The 25,085-nt window shown below is 42.4% G+C and overlaps 1 protein-coding gene across 8 annotated transcripts in view; it reads left to right on the forward strand.

Annotated features, from left to right (window-relative positions):
• The window catches only part of myocd (myocardin), a 122,596-nt gene that overhangs the window by 73,233 nt on the left and 24,278 nt on the right, over positions 1-25,085 (forward strand). For 5 of the 8 annotated variants that reach the window (XM_038735269.1, XM_038735270.1, XM_038735272.1 and 2 more), the window contains exon 4: positions 24,245-24,310. In XM_038735269.1, the coding sequence (XP_038591197.1) occupies positions 24,245-24,310 (66 nt within the window). Of the gene's footprint in view, positions 1-19,102; positions 19,500-24,244; positions 24,311-25,085 lie in introns of those variants that run through there. The other 3 variants (XM_038735271.1, XM_038735275.1, XM_038735276.1) reach the window with 2 other exon arrangements.

Below are 25,085 nucleotides of genomic sequence, written 5' to 3' on the forward strand. Positions count from 1 at the left end.
GCTGCCTGCTGCTGGAAACAACACTAAAGAGTGTGGTAAGACTGAACCATACAGTTAAAATGAAAATAATTAGCTAAAAGTGGATAAGAGGTAGATAGAGTCAGAGTCATTTGTGAGTGACACCTTTCACATTACGTACAGTCATTTGATTCTTTGTAAATATAAAAACATAACCTTGTTCAGGATTAAGAATAAGCATTGGAAACTACCGTCACACTTACCACTCCTGGGCTGACTATTGTGTGGTTTTGGCTGTACAGGCACAAGTTGCAGTCTTGCCTCACCAACCATCAGTGTCATGTAATCAACCAATCGTGTTCAAAACACATTGGACCACAGCACCAAGAGATAGTTCCAGCTCACTGTGAGATAGTTTGCCTTGTTCACAGGCAGACTGAGGCTCAGTGTTGTGATTGATAAGCCTTACAATGCATTCTGGCTTTTGCCCTGTTCTAGAAACGTTCTTCATTAAAGTGTGGAGCAGAGAATCCATCAAATGTTACCTCTAAATGTCTCCTAAATGCTGCCTATCCCAAAGGCCAAGTATAACAAGGTACAGAGGGTCATATTTTCAAAGGTTTCAGCTAACATACCAGAAGCTATGGGAGCCAATTGTATGGAGATCCTATCAGGGTCAAATGTGTGTTCTTTACAGATGTTCTTCAATTAACGCTCAGAACAGCAATCTAGTCTGATTATTCTCTGTTTATGTACATTGTCCTTCATTTTCAATACACCTTGGAAATTTCATTAAAATGAAGAAGAGCTACAAAAGGTATCTGGCCTTTGATCCACTGTTTGCTTTGGTTTGATGTAGATGGCTGTCGAATGATAGTACGCATTGTGTTAGTTGGCTTTACTGGGAAATTACGAACTGGAAAGACTGGGCAAAGAGAGACTTTAGATCTAATAAGAAGGGGGAATGGGGTGAAATGAGTCCATTTTATATTTTATGTTAATACAGAAAAATAAATATGTACTTCGCTCAAAATATATCTGCTTTGTCTGTTTATAGAATCTCTGGGGGAAAATGTTAAATACCTTTTTTTTTCAGTAGGGCCTTCCTACCATGCTTCTCTTCTGTGATGGTTCTACTTTATCTAGAACATTTTCACATGTTTGCTTTATGAGTACTTCAGATCGCGGTGACACTTTCTCTTATTTACATACACATTGTCCACTCAACTGTCAGATGTTTGAGTCTTCTGTTCATCTCTCTGTTCATGAGCTACATCTTTTGCCATTTGACAAAATGGTTGCGTGCAATGAGCCCCATCGACAAGAACATTGATGGTTCTGAAAGTTTTAAAATTTTAAATTCTTTCTTTCCACAATATAGTATGTAATACAGCAACACAGTTTAAACGATACAGTGTTGTTAGGGGCAGGGAAACATTGTGATCATGGCAAATAAGCTATGGGTAACATATGTTTACGGTTAGGAGAGTAAAATGATGCCAGACAAAAGAACCTTAATTCCACGTTTGTGAAAAAACGTGAACTCCAGTCCACGGCATGAAAGTCAGTCATTCACCAACTCTTCACACCAATACACTGATTTATCATTGCCTTTTATAACCAACATGCGACGTCCACATAAAAGTATCAAAGTCGATTATTCCATGCATTCTTCCTCCTTGTCAACACCTGGCGCATACATTACCCACAATGCAACTTGACCTCCAAAAGTTCAGTCGGAGATTCGTGTGTGATGCCAGTAGTAGCTAATGTGGCCTTGAGCTGCTAGCCCCAAGCAGAGGTGAGGTACAGAGGTCTGTTACGCTCACTTCTTTTAAACTGCACACCCCCATATTTTCAAACTCTTCTAATCTTCAGCCCCAAACGATGCTGACTCAAGAAACGTCACTTGAGGACATTTCTCAGACTTAACACAGCTCCCTGTGGAGACAGAAGCCTTTATACAACTTTTTCTCATAATACTCTCCAAGATCTGTAAACAGACTTTGGTGTGTAAAATTCCCCTTTAAGAGTTCAGCATACCTCAACACAAAGCCTAAAGACACAAGTTTATACTATGGATGCATACAAAAAAAATTTCTCTCCCAGTTTGGAGTATGATGCCTCAGTTTAGGAGGACTTACAGTGGGGGAAAAGTATTTGATCCCCTGCTGATTTTGTACATTTGCCCACTGACAAAGAAATTATCAGTCTATAACTTTAGTGGTAGGTTTATTTGAACAGTCAGAGACAGAATAACAAATAAAATATATAAATCAGAAAAACGGATGTCAAAAATGTTGTCTTTGTGACTATGGTCCCAGCTGCCTTGAGATCATTGACAAGATCCTCCTGTGTAATTCTGGGCTGATTCCTCACTGTGCTTCTGATCATTGCAACTCAACGAGGTGAGATCTTGCATGGAGCCCCAGACCGAGGGAGACTGACAGTTCTTTTGTGTTTCTTCCATTTGCAAATAATCGCACCAAGTGAAAAGATCTTTCTGATTGAGAGGGGTCAAATACTTATTTCACTCACTAAAATGCAAATCAATTTATAACATTTTTGACATGCATTTATCTGGATTTTTTTGTTATTATGTCTCTCACTGTTCAAATAAACCTACCACTAAAATTATAGACTGATAATTTCAATGTCAGTGGGCAAACGTACAAAATCAGTAGGGGATCAAATAATTTTTTCCCCCACTGTAGATACTGTTGGACTATCCAACAAGCAGATTAGATTAAGCACACTGATACTCTTACTTTTATGACTCCCTGCATAAAGGGCACCCTACGTCCTGCATTGGCACCGACAGTTGGCACAGGATGTAAATTAGTTAGTTGCAGAATCTTCCAACATGAATGCAATACCTTGGGATACAGAGTTGGCACAAATAATCAACCCACAATACCTCAAGTTCGTATGTAATTGGCTTCAAATGTACGTCAATGTAAATCATACTTGTTTCCTGGCTCTCACGTTTACTTTCTCCACATGCAGCTGTTTCTTTCCCAAATTTATGATCACATTATTCACTTTCCACATGGTTGTCTCTTTTTACCCACATGTCTATCTTACTCCCGTCTCCCCTTTATTTGTGCCGGCCGCATTCACTCTTCATCACTGCATATATTCACCAAGTTTATTTTTTCCACCTGTCCACTACATTTGAATCAGTCATATAATTACAGTTTTTTCTCTGTAAATAAAATACACACAGCAGTCAGGTAATTCCTCCAAAACCTTAACCATCCTGTCTCCTGTCTTCCTGGTATGTGGCCAGTGGCCGACATGATCTCTGACCTGCAGAGTCTGAGCCAACAGCAGACCTCTCCAGAGAATTTCAGGCAGCCATCCCCACAGGCCATGAGTGTTCCCGTCTCTGACAGACAGGAATGATAAGAGTCGCCAGGCAGCACGTTCCCAATCACCAGGCAGCCAAATCCTGCAGTACAATACAAGGTCACACTCAAAAAAGGCTTGCTCGCCAGATTCAGTCTGCTCATTTTCCTCAGTAGAATCTTTGACATCCCACACATGTCCCTGCAGGTTAACTTCGACGGTGAAGGTGATACATAAGGAAGAATGTTGTTTCAATTAAAAAAAGAGGCCAAAAAAAGTATTTTCCCATGCAAGTGAAAAGGTGAAAACACTCAGAAGCCCAGAGAGAAAGTTATCTGTTTCACTAATGGCCTGATTAGTGAAAAGGACACGCTGACAGAGATAACACCGGTGACCTGTCTGTTGCACTCAGTTTCTCCAGTTTGCTGCCTTCTGCCTCCTCGTCTGACAAGCCAGTTGCTTTCTGCTTCTGAGAGTTGTTTATCTGACAAATTGCGCCCTCGGACATGTCGAGAAGCCCAAACATTTCGGGGCTGTCAGTCAAGCTGACGAGCAGTTGAGAGGGAGCGGTGGACGGTTTGCAGGCTCGTGTGAAGTATGCAGAGTGAAAGTCGTCCTTGTGAGGACAGTGCTGAGGTGTCTCCCATCACACGCAAACACCGAACACGGGTGACGGGGATATGCGTGTGTATATATATGTGGAGGTTTGTGTGCATCTGTGCAGCCTCTGTTTGGTAGAAACAGAGGCTGCACAGACTGCTGTCACCTACAGCGCTGCTGTCAGAGGACTGGTAGAGATAGGACCGTTGTCTGTAGTCCCTGTATTTGTGTTGATTCAGTGTTTATGTCAGTATTGTGTGTTAGTCTCAGTGTTAGTCTTATTCAACGTGACTCAACTGACAATGAGTCTGAATGTAGAATAAATTAGATCAGAGCCATAGAACCAAAGACACATTCAGGAAAGACAAAACATCATATTGAAGATCACTAAAAGGAAGTAGAGAGAATATTATTACACTTTTGTTTAACATTGAACAGTACAAAAGTAAATGTAAAAGTGAGCAAGAAATCCATGCATTTGTTCTTGTTTGTCTGTTTTCTTCAGCTGTGCAAGCTCTTTTCATTTCAAGGCCAGGTTTATGCTTAAGTTTAAGTGAGCTGAGGTGGATTTGAAGGTGGTTTCACACCTAATTTTGTTGGTTAGCTTGAGATGAACTCTGGTGTGCTTGCCTGTTTGGTGTGGTATGTTTGTGGTGTGAAAGCAAAGTAGACCAATACCAGGATTTTGTTATAGCAGATTTGTGACATTAGTATGATTTCAAAAGCTAAACTACCATTAAATTCATCTGCTGATCCTGGGAACTCTTACAGTTAGAGAGAGGCTTTGGGGTGGTCTGTATGAAAAATAAGGTGAACCATTCACTAAATTGGCAGTTTTAAACACACAGTTTCTGAATTGTTCTGCACCAATTTCGGTCTTTTCTGCATCAATTTATGGTGGAAATGTCTTCATTTAGGCTATGTAAAGGGAAACACCGGATTCAATTCAATATCTAAAAATAGATAAAAATAAATATGTATATTACCTTTTCTCATATCTTATCATCCCTGCTGAGTCAACACACTTGCAGGCATTCTGCTCAGATTCAAAACTTTCTGCACTCACAACGAAGCCACACAAATGTTCACTTCACCAGCCACAGCCGCTTCAGTGGGAAGCATCCTGGAGCAGAGAGCAAAGGAGTTTCTAGGCGACGGGGACGCAGACACAGCAGCGACACAGAGCTATCGGTCAGAGGAAAGACGCCACACTGCAGTCCAAGCTTTTTGCAAGTCTAAATAACTGGAGACTGCCAGGAAAAACTGAAACATGAACATATGACTCCAAGCAACCTATTCTATTATTACTTTATTCTCAAAATCTCACATTACTTTTATTCCACCTTTTGGTTGGTGTTACCAAATACACTGACTAGACACTTTTTATCAAAATTATTGCTAGGGACAATCTAATAGTATTCAGACATATTCTTGCAATCCCTCCCTAATTCTACAGCCTTTCTTCTCAGGGCGTACTCAGACTAGGCAATCTGCACCGTGCCAAAGCACGTTTAACCCCCAAAGTCCGGTTCGTTTGACCAGTGTGATCACTCCGGGCCCACCTCTTCAAGTAGTTAAGCTGGAGTGGTACAGTACGCATTTAGTGTGATAGAGCGCTTTTTTTGAGAGTGCAGTGTTTCCCACAGAATGACAGTCTAACTGTGGTGCAGGGTGGGCGTGCTAATCTCGACAACCCCGCTGTGATCTAACGTTGACATAGCGATCCTTATTAGCTAGGCTCTTTACATGCTTTTTTTTTGGATAGTAAGGCGCAATGTGAGCGCAGGCCAGTGGGGGAGTGGGGTACAAGGCAACTGGGCCTCGTGTGAGTACGCCCTCAGTTCTTATCAAGTATGATCCTTTGGTGGTCATGTCCCTGATGAATGCGTGAGAGCTCCAGAAAAAACTAGTTAGTGGGCTTTTAGTTCAAAATTTGTCAAACATAGATACACACCCACATCCAAAACATAAAAAAAAGAGATAAATTTATTAAATTTAAAAAAGGATTTCCCTGGAGCCCCTGGTTTCTGTTCATTCACCTTGACAGAAACCTGCTTGAGAGAGGCAGTAACAGTTTCTTTACCTCTTACCAAAGTGTTGCTGTCATGTGGCGAGGACTTTTTAATGTAAGAAACATCCAAAGTTATATGATGCTTTTCAAAGCGTCCATGTTTACTTGTTATTTTTTTGTCTGTTTTGTTTTCAGGGTTTGATTAAAATGGTCAGTTTTAATATAATGTACACATGTAATTTAACCCATAGTTAATATGGCTAAAACGTGGATTACTAAAACACTGCTGAACAGGAATCACTGGCAGAATTCTCTGATTCCAGCATCATGTCTCTGCAGTCGAGGACACTGTGAGCTGTCTGTAGCCTCCTTTCCTGCCATTTACTCTCCCTCTCTCCCCCTCGTCTGCCCGTCATCCTCTCGGCTTGTGTGGAGCCTGTGAGCCGTTCAGCCTGTGATCATGGCGCTGGTCCACCACTCAGCGGACAGGCAGCCAATGACATCATACTTCATCATGAATATGTGTGTCTATGGCGGCGGGGGGGGGGGGTGACACCTCTGGTCACTGTGACACACTATCGGTCTCACCCACCACATTTGTGCTCTGAGTCAGATCTAATTGTGGTTGTGAGTGTGTGTTGTACTGGTAATCCAAAGATCTGTGCCCTTTATCTGCAAGACCTTTCTGTTTTCTTTTTTTTTATTATCATACTTAAGTACAAGACTCACTCTGCAAAGGACAGAAAGAAGCACATATATAGGAGGCAGCGTTTCAGTGTCCTCTCTGTCACTCTGTTTTGACTGAACAGACACATATGTAGAATAAGTACAGAATTTAAAAAACACAATAACAAAAAGCAGTGATACTGTTTCTAATTGTTATAGCGGGTGAGCAAATTTTGTTTTTGTGGTGGGGGTCAGGGGAATTAAAAACATGCTACAGTGACTCACTATTGCATCTCAAGGCACAAGTAGTATTACAAGAAAGGACAGGCCAGGGCTAGCTGGTTAGCATGCTGACTTCAGTAGATCTCTCTGCAGTACAATATGTCATTGACAGAACGTCATAACTTAACTTATTCATTCTGTTGATCATGTTAGATCATATTATTATTTTATTTTATTTTTGTTTTAAAGAGGTCATATTATGCTCATTTTCAGGTTCAAAATCTGATTTTGGTTCTTGTACCAGAACAGGTTTACATGGTTTCATTTTCAAAAAACACATACTTTTGTCATACTGCACATTGCTGCTGCTCCTCTTTTCACCCTGTGTTGAACGCTTCGTTTTAGCTATGGAGTGATGCATCCTGCCTCTAAATGTTCTTTGTTGGGAGTTGCACATGCGCAGTTCCTAGTTAAGGACTAGTAGCCAATCAGAAGCAGAGAAGGGCGGGTCAGTGAGAAGCGGGTAAACACAGCTTCAGTTTGGCTGTATATGTTCCCCTTACAAGCTTAGTAACATAGACTGGAGCAAGAGTTTTAGAGTGGTGAGTTATTAATCTGTAACAAAAGTATTTTTTCATCCATAAAGTTTTAACTGAGCTCTGTGTCTACATCACAGGAACAACTTTATGTCCACTGACTGCCTGGATGGTATCTAGTGTTTGGAAGGGGGATGAGGTGTGTGCTGCAGCTCAGTGTTTTTCCACCAGTGTGTCGGACTAGCCACTTGGCGAGCGTTATATGGCGTGCATTTTACTTTCATCCCTGTGATGTAACAGGGATCAAAGGGAAAAGGCTGGACCATAAACGAGCTGTTTTCAGGCAGTTCAGAGCAGAGCTTTCTGTGGGAGGTGGGAACTCCCTGTGGGCTGGACTTTGGACTTTTTCACTTGGCAAACCTATTACATGCACAAAAAAAGATATACATCACAATAAAGGAAAGGAAAAAAGCCTGAAGCATAATATGACCTCTTTAAACTACAATTCTGACCAAACCTTTCACATTGTACCTTTAAAAGAAAATCTTAAACTGAATCTTGTTATTTTGAATCATTTCATTCTGTACCACAGCATGTGTATACAAGAGCAAATAACAAACGAGCCAACCCTCTCATCTCTAATCTGTGTGACATTTAAAATAATTTGTAATACAAGGGCTGTCATTTCAACAGAATAAATTCATAGACAGTGTCCCGAGGAAACACTGTGGACACTGTGACCGTACACAGGGTGATTATCACAGGATATGGGAGCATTTTGTGTTTCTAAACTGTCCGTGCTGCAATGAAATAAAGCTCAGTTGGATGTTAGAGCTCAAAGAAACTTCTTTGGATTCCATCAAGTTACCGACAGAGCTAGGAAGTGCCATTAATAAGTACAGATTCAGTTCTTGTGTTGGTGTGTTTCCTAGGAAAGAACATGTTCACGCCACCCAATTAATATGAGTTCTGTTTTAATCTTGAGTGTAGAAGTTGGTTCTTGACCTTGGGAAACAGTAGTTTGCCAAAAAGAAAGGTCCACTCACTAACATTTTACCATATATTGGGGTCTTCCTCAACGGGAGTTTCTTCAGTCATCTAATGTATGGTCATATACATTAGCTTGAACTCCAGGTTAAGGCACCAATCTTGAACACAAACGTCTATGGTTCTTGTCAAGATGAGAGAGTGGTGATTACAGACAGAGAGAGAGAGGCAGTTGCTTCAGAGCCGAAGTAGCGCATTTTAAAATAAATGTAACATTAACAAAACTACAGATCGAACCGAACCGTGAGTTTTGTGATAAGTTGCATCACTAGTGAAGTAGCATTGATCACTCTGAGAGTGGGATACATTTTGTCCCCACCGGGGATAAAACTTATTTAGCAGAGGCAGGGATATATAAAGCAGAAATATATAATATAGAAATCCCACGCATCCCCCCTCCTGCAAATCGCACCCTGTGTATATCCATACTTGGGTCATATGCTCAGTTTTAACTGAGCTGCCTCAATTAAAACTGATCAAACTCTCAATCCGTTGAGGAAGATTGCAAGATGGTGTTTGAATGCTTTAGAAAAAGCCACAAACATGACTTCTTTCAAGTTCTGTTTCAGTTTGGTTTGCCTTTCCCATTTGGTTTTGACCCTCAGCGTAGACTGGCCAGCCCACTCCGAACCCAGGCTGCCTCCAGTGCATGAAAATTGCCATAACCAATGAGGTAAAGGCAACAGTTTTCCACAGTTCACAATCCTGTTAGCTCAGTCAACAGCATCAGATTCGCTTTATCCTATTACTCTCAATCACGACAGTTCTACAAGTTTCCAAACCCACTGAGCCTGGAAAGGTGTGCTGGGGCTAACACACACTCACACACTCATGAACACATAGGCCTCAAAGATAGGAAAAAAGACACCAAGAAACACACACATATGCAGCCCTTTTCAGAACCCTAGAACAACATTCGATCATGACCCACTGAGCGTCCCTGGGGTGTTAAAAGCAAGCAGGGCCATGTAGCTGTTAGTGCCCCTTTGTTGTTTCAGCTTTCAGATTCGGGCAAGGAAGAAAGAAAGGTTTGTCAGACCAAATTACCTATCACAGGAAAAATAATAAAAAAAGGCAACGTACCGAATCAATGGGTCAGAGGAGCGATAGCGTAATTTCTTACTGACAAGTCGCATAAGTCAGGTCTCTCAACATCCCGCAGAGTGGAGATAGCACATGTAGCCATGTGTTTGGTTTGAACACGGAATGGCAGAAAATGTCACCCCTGATGAATGCTCCATGGTGCTGATAAGACGTACTCCCGTCTAGGCGATCGTACAAACACATAGGACACACGTGCGCACATAGGCAGATAAACATACATACACACACAGAAACGTAGTCTATAAATAAGTCTCTGGTCCTGTGGGGTCAAGTGGAGTCCAGCTCAGCAGATACTAGCTCTGTACCCAGGGATCAGTCTGTGGCCCATGGCAACCCCTGTGTCTGCTGTCTGTCAACCGCCTCAAACACTGTACCCAGATCAGATTACACAGCCATGGAGCCCCCATGAAAGAATACAAATCTGACCTGGTATCAGCGTCTGGAGCAGCATGTTTTACGCTGTCAAATAGACGTCAGTAGGGAAAGGAGGGGTTGTGGGGTTGTGGGGTTGATGGGGTTGGTGGGGTGGAGTCATGCTAATAAAAACATGGCTATGGTTGGCCCTCATTGAGAGAAAGAATGTGCTGGTCGACAGGCCATTTCAGGCAGGCCATTTGAAAGTGCTGGACCAGCTTGGGAGATCCAGATATCCAGAATCTAAATATTTGCTCTGCTGGGTCGTTTCTTTATGTCCTCCATCAGTTCTGTAATGATGCCGTGGTGGGCCTGCATCCCTGTTAAAGTCATGTGATGGAGATGCGGATCTAGTCTGCCATTCTGTAAACTTGTTTGAACACTCGGATGGTTTTGCTCAGTTTTCACTCCCTTTATTTACAGTCTTATTATTTTCAGAATAAGTTAGGCTAGTCAGTGGCACTATACATGTTCTAGGACAGTTTTTTCGCCTGTATGCCTACAGGTATTTCAGTACACAGCATAACTAATTCATAACTAAACTAAATACATAATTCTAGAGATCTTGCCACTAGGGTTCCCATCATGCTTTCATTATGCTTAACAATGTTTTGGGAAATTACAATGAAAGTTGTATTGTTTTTTTGTATTCATTTTTTGCGATAAAATTGTGGGAATAAGTGAAATCTGCAAAGGTGATATTTTTAAAAGTCCCCCCAGGATTTCACAGGCCTAACCCTTACCCTAACCCTGCATATTTAAACCAGGTTATCTTGATTCTTTCAGCGCTTATAATTGACCGGGATGCAACAGCCAGTGTTACAGTGATTTATCTCGTCTGATGTTTCCGCCATTCTGTGCGTTTACCTCCGCTTTGGTAAAGAAGATATTGATACTGTTTTTCATTGTCCTTATTATCCTGTTATTTTGCAGGCAAATGTGAGACGCTGGTATCACACGTCTGCTGGGACTTGTAAACAAGAAAGTGTGCTAGCTGACATACAACGTTTTTGTGGTAAATTGCGATGATCGGTCAAAATTGCAAGTCACGGGGGATTAGTAGAATTTGTGTTAATAGTTACGATCGCAACATCATCAAATCCTGGATTATACGCATCACTAGTTACTTTTAGCCTACATACAAATTGTAGCACACATAATATATAATATTGATAAACTTGGCCTTCTGAGTGCATTAGTGATCTTTTTTTGTCTCTGAGTTCTGCAATAAAGATATTTAAAGACTCTCAGTTGTGAATCAGGGTTAATATCCTTGCTAGAAAGTTTTGAGGCAGTGCTACTGTACCATAAGTCGACGTGACAACATCAGACTCATGGCATGCCACAGTTTAATCCATACTGTTTGCCCTGGACTTATTTCAACTAATATTCAGTCATTCTATTTCAATTTCACTAATTTTACTTAATTGGTTTCTCTTTATAACTGTCAAGCATGATGAAAGACATTTGCTTGGCAAAGATGGCTGCTCTTCCTGATGTGCCTTTCATCTGGCCCGTTAGTCACGGAAACACACATTAACAACAACAGAGTAGACTTAGAGTTATTAAATTCATGATAGTGAAGTTTCGGGAATACCACATAAAGCCAGCCCATAGCCCTTGGTAATAGGCAGGAGTTAGAGTTAAGCTGTGGTGGTGGAGGCCCGTCTCTGCGCTGAAGCCTCACAGACATAACCCCCACCCCCCTATGCTTCCTCCCCATGCTGCTGTGGCCACCTGCCAGGGCTTGCAGACTACAGAGGAGGCAAAGTCAATGACTGAAATCTAAACGACGACAAAAACACAAAACCGTATCTCACTGTGTTTTTGGTTTTTACATGATGTGGAGACAATGTGGGGACCTCAGGCTCTTGTTATGTTTTGGGATTCCATTCGGAGTGGTTGCGTTGCAGCGCCGTCGTCTCTCAAACACACTGACATTTCCACCCCGGCCGGCAGCTGCGCGCCGCTCGGACCCACGGGCCCGCAGAGGCCTGAGGAGAGGAAGCAGAGTAAAGGTGACCGAGCCACAGCCCAGACAAAGATGGAGAGAGAGCAGAGAGGAGGGCTGTAAGTGGAGACAGGAGGGAGGGTTGTTGGCTTGGGCTCGTCTTTCTGTCACTTCTGGTTTGGATTCGGCTCGCTCCCCATGGAACTTCTTCATTATAAACCACAGCTCAGAGGCAGAGGGGAAACGCTGAACCTGACTCCGTCTGGCTCCATCCACATCTCATTCTCTCTCTCTGTCCTCTTATATTCTTTATATTTCAATCGCTTTGTTTGCGTTCCATGATCTCTGCTTTCCTCTCCCGTCATTTTGTTTTTAGCCAGCCAGCTTGTGTCGTGAGAAACACTTCAGTTTTCTGATAAGACTGATTAGATACTGATAAAGGACTGAATCGCTCTCTCAAGTCTCTCGGTTGGTTAATCCAACTTCCATCATCTAACCTCGTATCACCCCATTTTCTTCCTAATTTTTTTTTTTTTACAGTGGAGCTAAATGATAACTTACAAAAACATAACTTCAAGTTCATTTAAACACAGACGCAAAACGCATCAAGAAAGCAGGTTGCGTAAAGAAGTGAATTTTTCAGACAAATCAAAGTGAAATGGCATGACCATTCACTAAGACCTGCCTCCCTCAGTGTTGCTCTACCTGTCAAGCATTGACATATGCCATTTACAACGGTAATGGTGGAATATTTATCAACATACCCGGGGGTAGTTGATATCATGCAAAAGAGTGAGGCTGAAGATGTCTCTGACAAAACTCAGGATCCTCACCAGACATGGACATAAGGACACAGCATTGTTCTTTTATTACAGTATAGAGCTAGTATGTTAAGTAATAAGTGTGAGATCAGACAGTTATTTTATTATTTAACAAAACCCAGTTCGGCTGCTTAGCTTAGATAGATGTTCATATTTTATACAGTTGTCTTTTTTAACATTACGAGAGAAAAGGCTTTTAAGATGAGGACTAACCGACGTGTTTGGAAAAAGTAACACTATCTTGTGTAGAGAGTTTTGGGTTGCTGGCCTGGGCGCAGATACCGGGAGGGTTCTTCTGAAAAACATTAAGTTGTGCACCCCAATAAATAATGTGGTTGAAAATATACTAGCGCAGTGCCCGTTCACAGGGGCCGAATTGATGTCGAAGTGGGCTTCCTTCTTTTTTAAGTAGGCTAACCTGTAACAGCACAGAACAATGTAGCTAATGATGTGCTCCTTTGCCTTGGAAGTAAAACCAGCGACGTTTTATAGAGGAGACACGCCACTCAATCACATACATACTCGTACAACTCGATGGGGAAAGCCCTTTATGGCAAAGATGGCTGACGTAAGGGTCTGTTTTACTTTGACTGCGCACGCGTAGTAGAAGTATAACCGATTGGGAAAAACACTTTTTAAACGGTGACCAGTGAAAGTGCAGTTCTGCCTCGCTCCCTGTTCATTCAGATAGGAGTCTGGTCTTGTTAGTCTAAAATAGCGTTGCCAAGATGGCTGTTGAATGGCAAGACTTGCCTATAAGGTAAAACTCAGTTACTGCTACAGGTGGTAAGCTAGTTAGCTGAACATGCTAACAATTAGACACCCTTTAATCCATTCGTTGTGGTTTTGTTTTTTGAAAATTAAAACATAAAATACATAAAATACCCTTTGATCTCTTTGTATACCCTATCTTACTACAAAACAATGCGCACAGCTTCAGTATGCGGGGAAAACCAAAGCTTGATAAACTGATTGCTCAGCTATGATTGGACAATCGCTGTTGGGGGAGGGGTTAAATTGTCAGCTATGCCTCACTGGTACAGGACTGTAATTCATCTTTCTCCAGCATCCTGACTGCTTAGTTAAATGTCAGTGTTTACCTGAGAGCCACCCAGCACAGGGACAGTGAGTAAGAGGAGTGCTGCTATCTGAGACTCTCAGACTGATACGACACAGCTGCTGCCACTATGTCTGCCCCTTTACAAACATGCACACACACACACCCTCCAAGACCACCCCTGTCCTGACCTGACAACCTCATCTCTTGTCATCAAACAAACTCTTTACCTAATGTGTCTCCCATCCCCTCCAATGCACCCCCCTTGGCTCATCCCACTCTCACCACACACACAAACACATAAATAAGCGCACACACCTCCCTACCAGCTCTCCAGTCCTTCTTTTCTTTCTAAAACCTTTACCTTAACATTCTCTCTTCAAATCCTCCTCCTAAACTGTTAGGTAGCTGATGGGCCCCTAAGAGGCTTGAGGATAGAGAGGCTGCCGTATAACAGCTGAGTACATGCTCTACAAGGACAGCTCCCATGGCGGCCAGCACATGTTCTATTCAAACTACATCCTCCTGTGACACTCTCTCAGACAGATGGCTGAGGGACAGCTGGATGGCATATGAGCATAGATATTTAAAGCATGTAAAATACGCGACTGCTCCTATCAGCAGCTACTAGAGCTAAACACCGCGGATTCATCATTTATTGGAACTGATGGCAACGGCGATGTGATGACGATCTTGTCAAAAGCTTCTCCCAGACACATCGTATGTAACAAGTGTTTGTAATTCCCTCCCTGAATTTGAGCATCATTTTTAAGATTTTTTGTGCAGTTTGGGACATTTCAGCCAGTCACATCTGCTTTCTCTAAAACACAAGAAATCACACAAAACACTAACAGTCATTTTGTGATCTAGATGTCTGCGCAGTCAGCCAATAAACACATGCTCAGTTGCTGCATTATGGAATGTGTGTTTTTAACATGCTCTATGCAGAGACTTATTGCATCAGAGGAGCGCTGTTTTGCAATATGCCTCATACAGTAGAGCAAAAAGAGCCGGGCCATGATACCCTGCTGCCCGTTTATTGTATTAAAAAAACAAAAACAAAACAAAATGGGCACTCTAATCTGTCTACTTGGTATAGGAGCGTAATCTCTTTCTCTGTCTTTTTCTTTTTCTAACACACTCTCAAATACACACATGTGCAGCTCCAGACAGTTCAGATGAGACTTGTCACATCCGTTGACATAGGGCCCAATTAAAGGGGAGGATTACGCCAGGGCTGGGTGACCTCTTCAGGAATCTCTCTGACACGCTGTGTGTACACTGTCAAAGCCTCTGACAGACCTTCCCTTTAAGCACTTTCACCTGCTAATTAAGACGCAGGACTGTATGTGTGTGTTCATGTACATCTGTGTAACTTGTGTGTGTGTGTGTGTGTTGCGATAGATTTGCAGCCCGAGAAGCTTCTCTGTAAATATTTGACTTGAGCACCGTATGGCTTTCTGGAGCTCACTCCAGCACACGTCAGTACGCGGGCCACAGCGCAGAGATAGGCAGTGTCATTTATAACATTAAAGTATAATATATTTTGGTGTGTGCATCTCGTTGCTGTGTGTAGAGGCTCCTTCGCAACAAAAGCTAAGCAGTGTTTATGGTGTGAAGAGATTAAAATGGATAGCGGCGAGGCAGAAGCAGTGAGCTGTTGCTGGACAAAGCTCTCAATGACTGATTAGTGCAGTTTTTACACAATGTGGAGAAAAGGCCAGTAGCAGGCACACACTTCTTTTTTGGTATTCTTATTATTTACAGTAGCAAACTGGAAAGTGGCAGGGTAGGAAATTGGTAGATATTTTAAGGGAATAATAGCTCAAGGACAAAGTCGAGCCGGAGATGGGGCTCATAGGATAAACAAGGTAGAATGAAAAGGTTTTAAAAAAAAATGGATAGAAGAAGACTTGAGATCAAATGGCAGAACTGCAAAAAAGTCCATTCTATGAAAAAGCAAAATATATTTTGTAATCTAAAGAGAAATGCAAAAACGCAATCTAGCATAGATGAAACATTATCTGACCTCAAAGCTAATATATTGATTTGATAAAAGACAGGCTTCAGAAATCCATAGAAAAGGTTAAAGGTGAATTCTTAAAACATGAATTCTTCTGCATACCTGACAGGGGAGGGATTCAGCAGGGGGATAAAACACACACAGATTCATACTATCCCTTGCCCACTTGCCCACTACACCCCCTCTGTGCAGGCATTTATCACCAGGAACTAAATCTTGGTCTCTGGAGTCAAACCTTAAAAAAACATTCAGTTTACATGCACAGTCACATTTTTTCCACAGAGCCTCTAAAAAAAGGATTCCTCAACTTCTTTCAAGAATCTTCTAGAGAAAGCACCAGTGCAGCAATCTGCCTTAAATCCAAGTAAGGTTTAAATCTAAATATAAAATGATTATTATTAAAGGAGTAACAATTGACCCTTCGCTAGGCCCCAAATACACAACTGGCCAATCACAGCACAGTATAGGACTCGCTCCAACTAAGGTCCGACACTTTCACGGCTGCGCTCCATTGACTGTAATGCAAAAGGAATCGTTTTCTAGCTTTTTTAGGCTGTACTTTTCTAAGTTATGGTCAAACACTGTTCCTGGGCACTTGTAATAGTTACAGTCGCTACCCAGAGAGGTTGAAAGTTCGATTTATTCCCTTTCCAAAAACTAAAATCAATCCAGAAAAAAGCAGGCTCTGTATTGTTCCTAATGTAATGTTAGTTAGCTAACCCTAGCTACTGAATGTAAAGTTATATAGCCCTACTGTTCTGCTTTGTAATGATTGTAATATTAAACAGACCTACCCAGCTGTATAGGAAAAGTTTTGATCCTTAATATCGTTGTCCTCTTTCTCAATCGTCAGGTAATACGGTGGCTCACTTTTACTGTGTGATCAGTAGGATTTGGCTTCTGTCTTTCATTTTTTTCACGTCAGTTTGATAGCAACTGCAAAACTGTCTGCTTCTTTCTGAGATCGCTTTTTCCAGAAATTGGACAATATTTCTCCGGGGAGTGCAGTAATAGACAGTGGCAGTGCCGTGAAAAAAGTCTAGCAACTCCGACAGTTTGTCAGACTTAGCAACAGTAACTAAGGGGGGCGTGGCTTAGCGAAGGGTCAATTGTGATGTTGTGGTATGCATAGCATTAATCTTGATTCTCGGAATAAGCAAAGCAACCTAGCTTTCTTTCAAAGGAAAAGGTCAGCATGAAATACTCTAATTAGCTTCCCAGTGAGACAATAAGAAGGTTCATTCCACTCTCATGACATGTGCTGAAAGACATTAGCCTAGCTTTGCCTAAAGACTGGAAGCAGGCAGACAACAGCTAGCCTGGCTCTGTTAAAAGTTAAAAGGTCTGCCTACCAGCACCTCCAGGGACTTTATTTCACCATTTAGCCTCCCCATATATTCAGCTGTAACCATTGATCCCTTTAATCAGGGTTTAGTGAGACAGTAGCCCTCTGGAACAACAGCCATCACAGACTTTGACACCTGCTGTGTAACACAAACTAAGACACATAAATGACATTCCCACAACATTCTTACTGTGTTGGATATCGAGATTTCTTCTAATGTTTTTCTTGTGTAGGTTCTAGTGTGCCTATTTTTAAGCATTGCGTCACGTTCCGCATTATGTTCAAATCAAGCTTGTGAATGAACAACTGCACAGAGAGCCTTGACGTGTCCAGCTGACATCCTGTGTTGATGGACGTTTAGGAGGCTCTGCGATGTACAGGAGCTGCAGTTGGCTAACGCCGCCCCCCGAGGAGAGCGGGCACAGAGCTTAGTTCAACTCTGACAAAAGTGCGCCTGGTATGTGGGAGCTGGAGGAAGGGATGCCTTGTTGAATACAGCCTGGAGGATCTTCTATCACACTGCTGATAAGATTAACCTCCTGCCTCTCGGGCTGCTGGGTGACTGACTACGCTCCACTGATCACTTATCGGAGTGTACATCGATGTATGGAAGTGTAAAAAGACCACATTCAACTTAGATGGGTTTGCACAGAATGATGCTTTCATATGCAGCTATGAGAGCTTTCACCAATAATGCAGTCTTTATCATAAACCAAACATCTATTAATGCAAGCAAAAATCATGTATATTAAAGAAAGCCAGAATATATCTTATACCCTCTCATAGGGCTATCACAGATATTGATGCAATGCAGCAGTGGCATGCCTTTCTAATAAAATTGATATAGCTACATGTTAGCAAACAGTTACATATTTACACATTAAGAAGACAACATTTGCCTTCATTTAGAGTTGTGTTCATGTCCACATGATAAAGACAAACATTATTTCACATTTAGCTCTGTTTTTGTCTCTATGTGGAAACTCTCTTTAGCTGTTCCGCTATGTATACCCGCTACTTGGTAATGTTGTCTGTTGTTTGGGGCTGGGCAGGTAGTGCACAGTGGCAATGGGTTCAGATCCTTTTCACTGAAACTGATGAAAAAGTGTGGGACTGAACCAATGCGTTAAAGTCGCAGGCCCTACAACCAAATCAATGAGCAGAAAGATGCTAAAATGCTTCATAGAGCTGAGGGGAACCGCAAGGTTGTTGGATAATTTTTCTCTGTAGCTTTGTCACTACAAGTGACACCTTTCAGATTACATTACATAGTGCTTTCATTTGTTGTTTATATAGGTATTAGTGCAGTTTCAAATGGAGTAATCTGACCAATTTAAATGTACTCCAAAGTTAGAAGGTTATGATTTAGATCAGGAAAATATCTGTTCAGAGTAAATAAGTCTGAGAATCTGACTTAATACTGGATGCCAACTTTTCATACTTTCACACAGAAACATTTAGTTTGGTGCTCAAAGGAGATTGTCTGATACCCAGCCTATCTTCCAGTCTGATTCTTCTACTTGTACTACATTCAAGTCAGAAGCTCAGTATCACTTCACTTTAATGGCCGCACGACCAGTTGGTGGAATTTGTTTCCGGTAAAGCATGGAAATAAAACTTAGTGCACACCATATGTTATTTCCAAGGTAGTTAGATGTGGGGTGACATGTTATTTTCCATCAGCTGTCAAGGCAAGAAGTGAAACTTGTTGCTGTCCCTGCTTTTCCCACATTCTCCCTCCTGGCTGCACTGCTGCTCCACTATCAGCGTCTGTGTCTCTATCTTGATCTTTCTTTTCCTATCTAGCTCTCCCTCTCTCCTCTCTAATGACAGTCAGTAGGGCTGATAGGCAGATATATTTACACTGGTGGCAAGGGAGGAAGAAGTCATCAGCCAAACCCTGTCCAGCCTCTGGCAGGCGGGGCTTAGAGGAAACCCTGGCTGTAAGCCCCTCCCCCGAGCAGGGCATATCTCTCTGTGCTGTCCCCTGGCCCTGCTCAGAGCTCTCAGCTAGATGGGACCAAATCTTCACTGGCCTGCAGACTCACACACTCTCACATTAGCCCCTGGGGGAGAGAGAGCAGAGAAGAAGGAGGAAGGAACAGAAAGCAGCACACGGAGAGCAGGAGGCTGCTGCTGGTGTGCACACTGGCCGAGAGAGTGTTCTTTTTGCTTCCACTAGTTTTCTTCAACAGCTGTTGATGAGTCAGGCTGGGTCAGCTCCATCTCATCTCAGTGTGGCGCCCAGAGGTGGCCAGGGGAGTCGAAGTGTGTACCGCTTCTCGAGTGTGCGTGACTTTTTTTTGCAACTGTTGAACACTGGAACTGTACTCTCAGCATTATGACTCTTCTGGGCTCTGAACACTCCATACTAATACGAAGCAAGTTTAGATCAGGTAAGTCAGATCCTGTGTCTGTGTGTGCACTTCATGTTTATTAGCGAAGAGTTTCTGAGTACGGCTGTTTTTTCCCACGAGCCTTGCAAACAGTTTGTCTGTCAACACTTGGCATTTATAGGCAATCTCGTCATTCATCTGTCCTCACGGATGAGTTGTGTTGACACTCACAATTTGCTCTTCAGTAACACCAGCAGACTGACAGGTGTGTGTAATATACTGCGGGCATGTGACGGTACGAGGAATACCAGAGGGATGCCAGCATAAGTCAGAAATCCTCCCGAGTAGTGAGCCCTAATGATGCGCAGTGTTACAGTGTGATGGATTTACAGCTGGGTGTGTTCTTTGATGTTCATCTGCCTCCTCATAAAAGCGCGACATGTGAGGGTGATGTCCCGGACAGGTTAGTGCACTTGTTCCGTGCCAGACGGAAGCCCGTGGGACGCTCTCACTCTGTGGCTCTGTGCACGCTGATAAAGGGAGATTAGTTGCTGGAGAGGGGTCAGAGGTTATCTTAATATGACTGATTGTGCTTGTGTGTGTGTATGTGTGGGTACCTGGGCATATCAAATAAGGAGGAAGGGTTGGTGCTGATTTAAGCTCCACTTAACTTAAGCTTTGTATTCATCCATCTCCCTCACATGCACACACACTCTTGCTTTCTCCTTCACACACACACACACACACACTTTCTTAGTAACTGTCTTTGTTTTGAAGATATTTTCTGTGAGGCTGAGCATGTGTGTTTGCGCTGCGCTACCACAGTGTGCGTACTCTGACCAACACTGCCACCTCCCTGAGGAAAATGTAACTGATGGTGGCAGCGACAGAGCTCATATCTTGCTCTGCTCTGCTCTGCAAAGCTCGACGTACATGATCAGCTCTGCAAGCGACACTTCACTCTGCTGTGAACATACAAGCTGGTGGCCAGAGTGGCTTCAGTCCTTTGCCTGTGAGCTGTAATTGCGTTCCAGTAAAATGGCTGGGTAAATGATTCTTTTCCTCTGAGTTGTTTAGAGCAGATTGGCAGGGTGGGAATGACCCCCGGCACTCCGGGGAACATGAGAGGGTGGATGGCTGTGTTCAAAAGCAGCAGCAGGAGGATTTGCACCGAGGTGGCTCGGGTCCTGTGTTGTTCTAACCCTCGTGCTCTAGCTGGTTAATATGGCACAGATGATAACCGCCCTAAAGGTCATCTTCCTACAAGTCTGCTTGATGTTACAGTCGGAGGGATTAATGTGCGTGAGTGAAATATTGAGCGTAAGAGAAGTAAAACTGCCTGTAAATCTCTCTGTGATAGCCGCTGATCTGAGCTGTTCTGCTTGTCCAGGATTTACAGTTTCTTTAAGCTGCAGCAGCTTGAGTTACATTCAGCGCCCCATGAAAACCAGCAATTGTTGCTCCTTCAGCGTCACGCTTGAACTACATTATCAAAGCCATGGGAATTGCTGCCGCATGGTTGAAGCTAAAAGGAAAGATAAAGATCTCACTTAAGCACTCCCCGCGGACTTGCTCAGTGTTTTGTGAGTGTGTGTGTGTGTGTGTGTGTTACTGACCAGTTCTCATGACGATTTGATTAACAGCTCAAAGGGCTGTGGCCCGTGCTCTCAACCTTACTGCAGTGTGACAGAGGCGTCAAATATAAGTTAAATCAATACTTGGAGGTATCAACCACAGGTTGAATTATAAATTCGCCCCACAGACAGGCCCTGTCTACACTAAACACCTGTTTTGTATCAGCTACCACACCCAATCCAGAATTTATGGAACATAATGCTGGATGTTTTCACCTGAAAAATATGAAACATATTTAGGTGTTTTTGAAACTACTGGTGATTTGGTTGATGATGAATCTGCTGTAACTGAGCTATGGTTGGGCTCTAAGCTAACGTACAATGGAGAAAACTAGCGAGCCATGATATGAGAAATCATGTTTGGATCGGACACTTCAGTGAGAAAAATCATGTTTAAAAGTGAGACTTAAAATGCAACTACCCTACTGCAACATTAGCCTGTCACTCAAGTGAGGAACAGAACGGAACGCAGTTTAGGACTAGGCTAGCGAGTTGTGGATGAATTCATTCGAAGTAATTACGTCAGATTGATTTCCTTCAAACTTCAGCTGAACTGTGAGGGCTGTTATCTTGTGCATTGCATAGAATAAAACAGCTTGTGAGGCCAAATAAATGTTACTCCAATGAGTCCTGGTAGATTCCATATTCCTGCTAGGCCTAATATTTCTGGCAAAACTGATAACAATTAATAATATGAGAGACAAAACCTAGTCACCCTCCACTGACAATGAATGACACTCTGGCAACAGATAAAAAAGCACTCAGCTGTGGAATGGGTTGGCTTTGCGCTCAAGTGAGTTTTTTTTTTCATCTTCAACACAAATCTGCATCACCCTACTATCCCACTGTTGACTATAAGTCACTGTCGGTGGAGTTGCTCCAGAAAGTTCCATCTTAATGGTGGAGTGTTAGCTCTTCTGCGTCTGGCATCTGGCCTCTAACTGTCCAAGACCACAGAAATAAAATATCAAAGTTCTGTTTTAAGGTGGATTTCCACTTTATGCAGAGGTATTAGACTAAAATAAACCTAATACTTCATTTAGGAATACCTGTTTATTAGAAGTTATACAGTCACGCTCATACATCTGTCGCGAACACATTCCTACTTGTGCTGAGGGAAAGTTCAGGAGTATTCATGGAACAAATGCATGTCTCTTGAGCTAGGTTGTTGGAGTTGTAAGTGTAAAAGTGGGGTGTTATTATTAGCCTGTTTCTTTCTGGTGTGGTGGCTGTGCATGTGTGAGGCACAGGGGGACAATAAATCTGTGTATCACCCCACTGGCTTGTGTAATTATCGCCACTCCACCAGCGCGAACCAGGCCAAATGATCACTTATTTACACTATAAATCTGAAAACGTGTAAATGTGGCTGTGGATTTGTATGTCCTTTGTTGTCAAGAAAGCCCAAGTTAAAACAAATGTCTTCATTTTCAGAGTCAACAGTGAGGGAGGCAGAGTATCGTATGGTTCAGTGATCTGTGATTACACAGCCTGGCTCGGGTCCTCTTGCTATAACATGTACACGCTCCAATCAGGACAGAAAACCTTCTGGTTTTAGCGAAGCTTTTCAGGAGAAAGAGCAGATTATATGACAGCTGCTGGGCTTTTCCAGACAGAATTATTGATAACCCTTTCTGCAAACATAATACAGAGCAGTGACGAGCCGTCCCTCGAGTTAAAATCAAACAGTTATAGTTAATTCTCACATTGCTCTTTCCATGACTGAAGAGACAAAACCTGTGTGTATGGATAAAAGTAAGGCTTAAATGATAGATGACTTAAAATACAGTGGAGGCACAAAAAACTAAATAAAGGGAAGATTGCTAGATCTACACGTAGTTTAAGCTCAAATTTGTTCAAACGTTTTGAAGTGTCAGGCCTACCTGTTGCAAAGCAAAGCTGTAAAAATGTAATTGAGAGGTTTTTTAAAAGAAAGAGGAGATAATGTAGCAGCTGCTGTGACTTTATGAGAGAATTATCATATTACTATAACATTACCATTACACAGTACAGACTCAACAGCTACATTCCATTTGTCACCTTGCTTTCTACATGACAGAAGAGATCAAACCTGCATGTACCGTATGTGTGCCTGAATACATGGCTGAGTGTTCAATATTGTAGGGGATGACAACAAACTTCCCTTAGTCAGAGGTTGTATCAGTTACATGTTTTGATCAGCTTTCAGTCAGCATCTAATGCCTGCGCTTGCTTTCTGTGATGTTGCGACCAGCAGGTCACGACCCGCTCACTGTAAACTAAAGCAGATGTGAGATGAAGGGAAGGGCCTGGTGTTACATAATGGAGGTGCTCTCCCACGAGAGCCTTGCGATGTGGCACCCGACCCGAGCTCATCAACACTGAGTCAAACTATTAACAAAGAAGTGGTTACAGCAAAGCGGGATGGCTTGATGCAATTCATAAAAATGCTGAAATGTAGCCAAATCTGCACGAATATGAACCACCTGAGGGAGATAATTAACAATATAGAAGATAAGAAGAAAGTGATTAGGGCCTCGCAGAAAAGGAGGAACATTTCATACTTGTGTGTCGGATCCAGGATCTCACCGAGAGACCTTCAGATAACAGCGAGGAGGAAAAACACACAGCAAAGAAAGCAAAAAAGCTACAGACACAAGCAGACCAACAGACATGGGGGAGGCTCTATGTTTATGACCCCGCACTCCCACCTAGACCACTTCTGCACACACACACACACACACACACACACACATGCACAGAGCACGCAGAAACGTACGCACATGCTGCGGACCACACACTGCCTAGCAGATCTGTTTAAAAGCCAGGAGCTGTGTTTATCATTCCCTACATCCTGCTCACAGAAATATTTGTCAGCAAGCAGGGTTGTTTTTTTTTTCTGTTTTCTGTATGTATATGTATGTACAGATACATATGCACATGTGCATGTGCGTCTGCTCAATCCCTAGAAATTGACATAAGTAGCTTTTTTCTTTTCAGCCTGATTTGAATATTATTCTAAATCAAGCTACAAGTTAGAATTCTGAAACCGTATTAAAAGTGGGTTGAATTCTCAGTCTCTTCCTGCTTTTTGCCTGTCCCTTACCTGTCTTTCCACATGTCTTTCTCATCTTTCCCCCGTCTTTTTACTCTTCCCCTTCACCTATCGTCCCCTCTTCCCTCCAACTTCAGTCCTACAGTTAAGACTTCAACAGAGGAGGACACGAGAGCAGCTGGCAGACCACGGCATCATGCCTCGTGAGTAACGCCTTCCAGCACTGAGCTGCCGCACATGCAGACGCACGCGCACGCACACACACACACACACACACACACACACACGCACACACACACACTCTTCCACTTACATGCTTTCAGTCTGCAGGGTGAGTAAAATAGACAGAGAGAGAGAAAGGGTGAGAGACCCAATGAACAAGCAAGGGAACACACCATCCTTTGGTCCAATTAGGAATAATATGCAGCTGACATAAAAACATATTTTCTCACTTACCTGTTGTCTAGCCATGCAGATAGTTTTGGTTTTATTTGTCCTAGTTTTGAAATGTTTGCCTCCACCTCATTGCAGTGGTAAGCAAAATGCTGTTTGGAATGCTCAACACATTAACAAAATACCACTACTCTGCATGATCCGCAGAACATGCTGGGAACAGTTGTTAAGGGAACTACTTTTTACTAAAGAAATAGCCCCTACAGAAACAGTTTATTGTAATAATAATGTTTTAGCAGTGAGACGTTGTTGTTCTTTTTTATTTTATGTAATTTTTTCAGTTCACTGAGCAACACAACCAAAATCCTATTCACCTCCCTTGTATTGTGGTATAACCTCTCTTCATGATTAGATCCTAGATGCTAGGTCATTGTACTTGACTGATACTGTTTTCTTCTTTAAATTTGACCATATTGTCCCATATTGGTTAAAGTGATAATAATTACTTTTATTGGCCACTTGGGGGCAGTGGAAAAAGCTGTAAACACAACACTGACATCACCTTACAAAGTGGATATGGCTAAC

This window comes from Micropterus salmoides, unplaced genomic scaffold, assembly GCF_014851395.1.
Source record: "Micropterus salmoides isolate LMB-PRFRI ecotype aquatic unplaced genomic scaffold, ASM1485139v1 Ms_hic_scaffold_21, whole genome shotgun sequence".
NCBI lineage: Eukaryota > Metazoa > Chordata > Actinopteri > Centrarchiformes > Centrarchidae > Micropterus > Micropterus salmoides.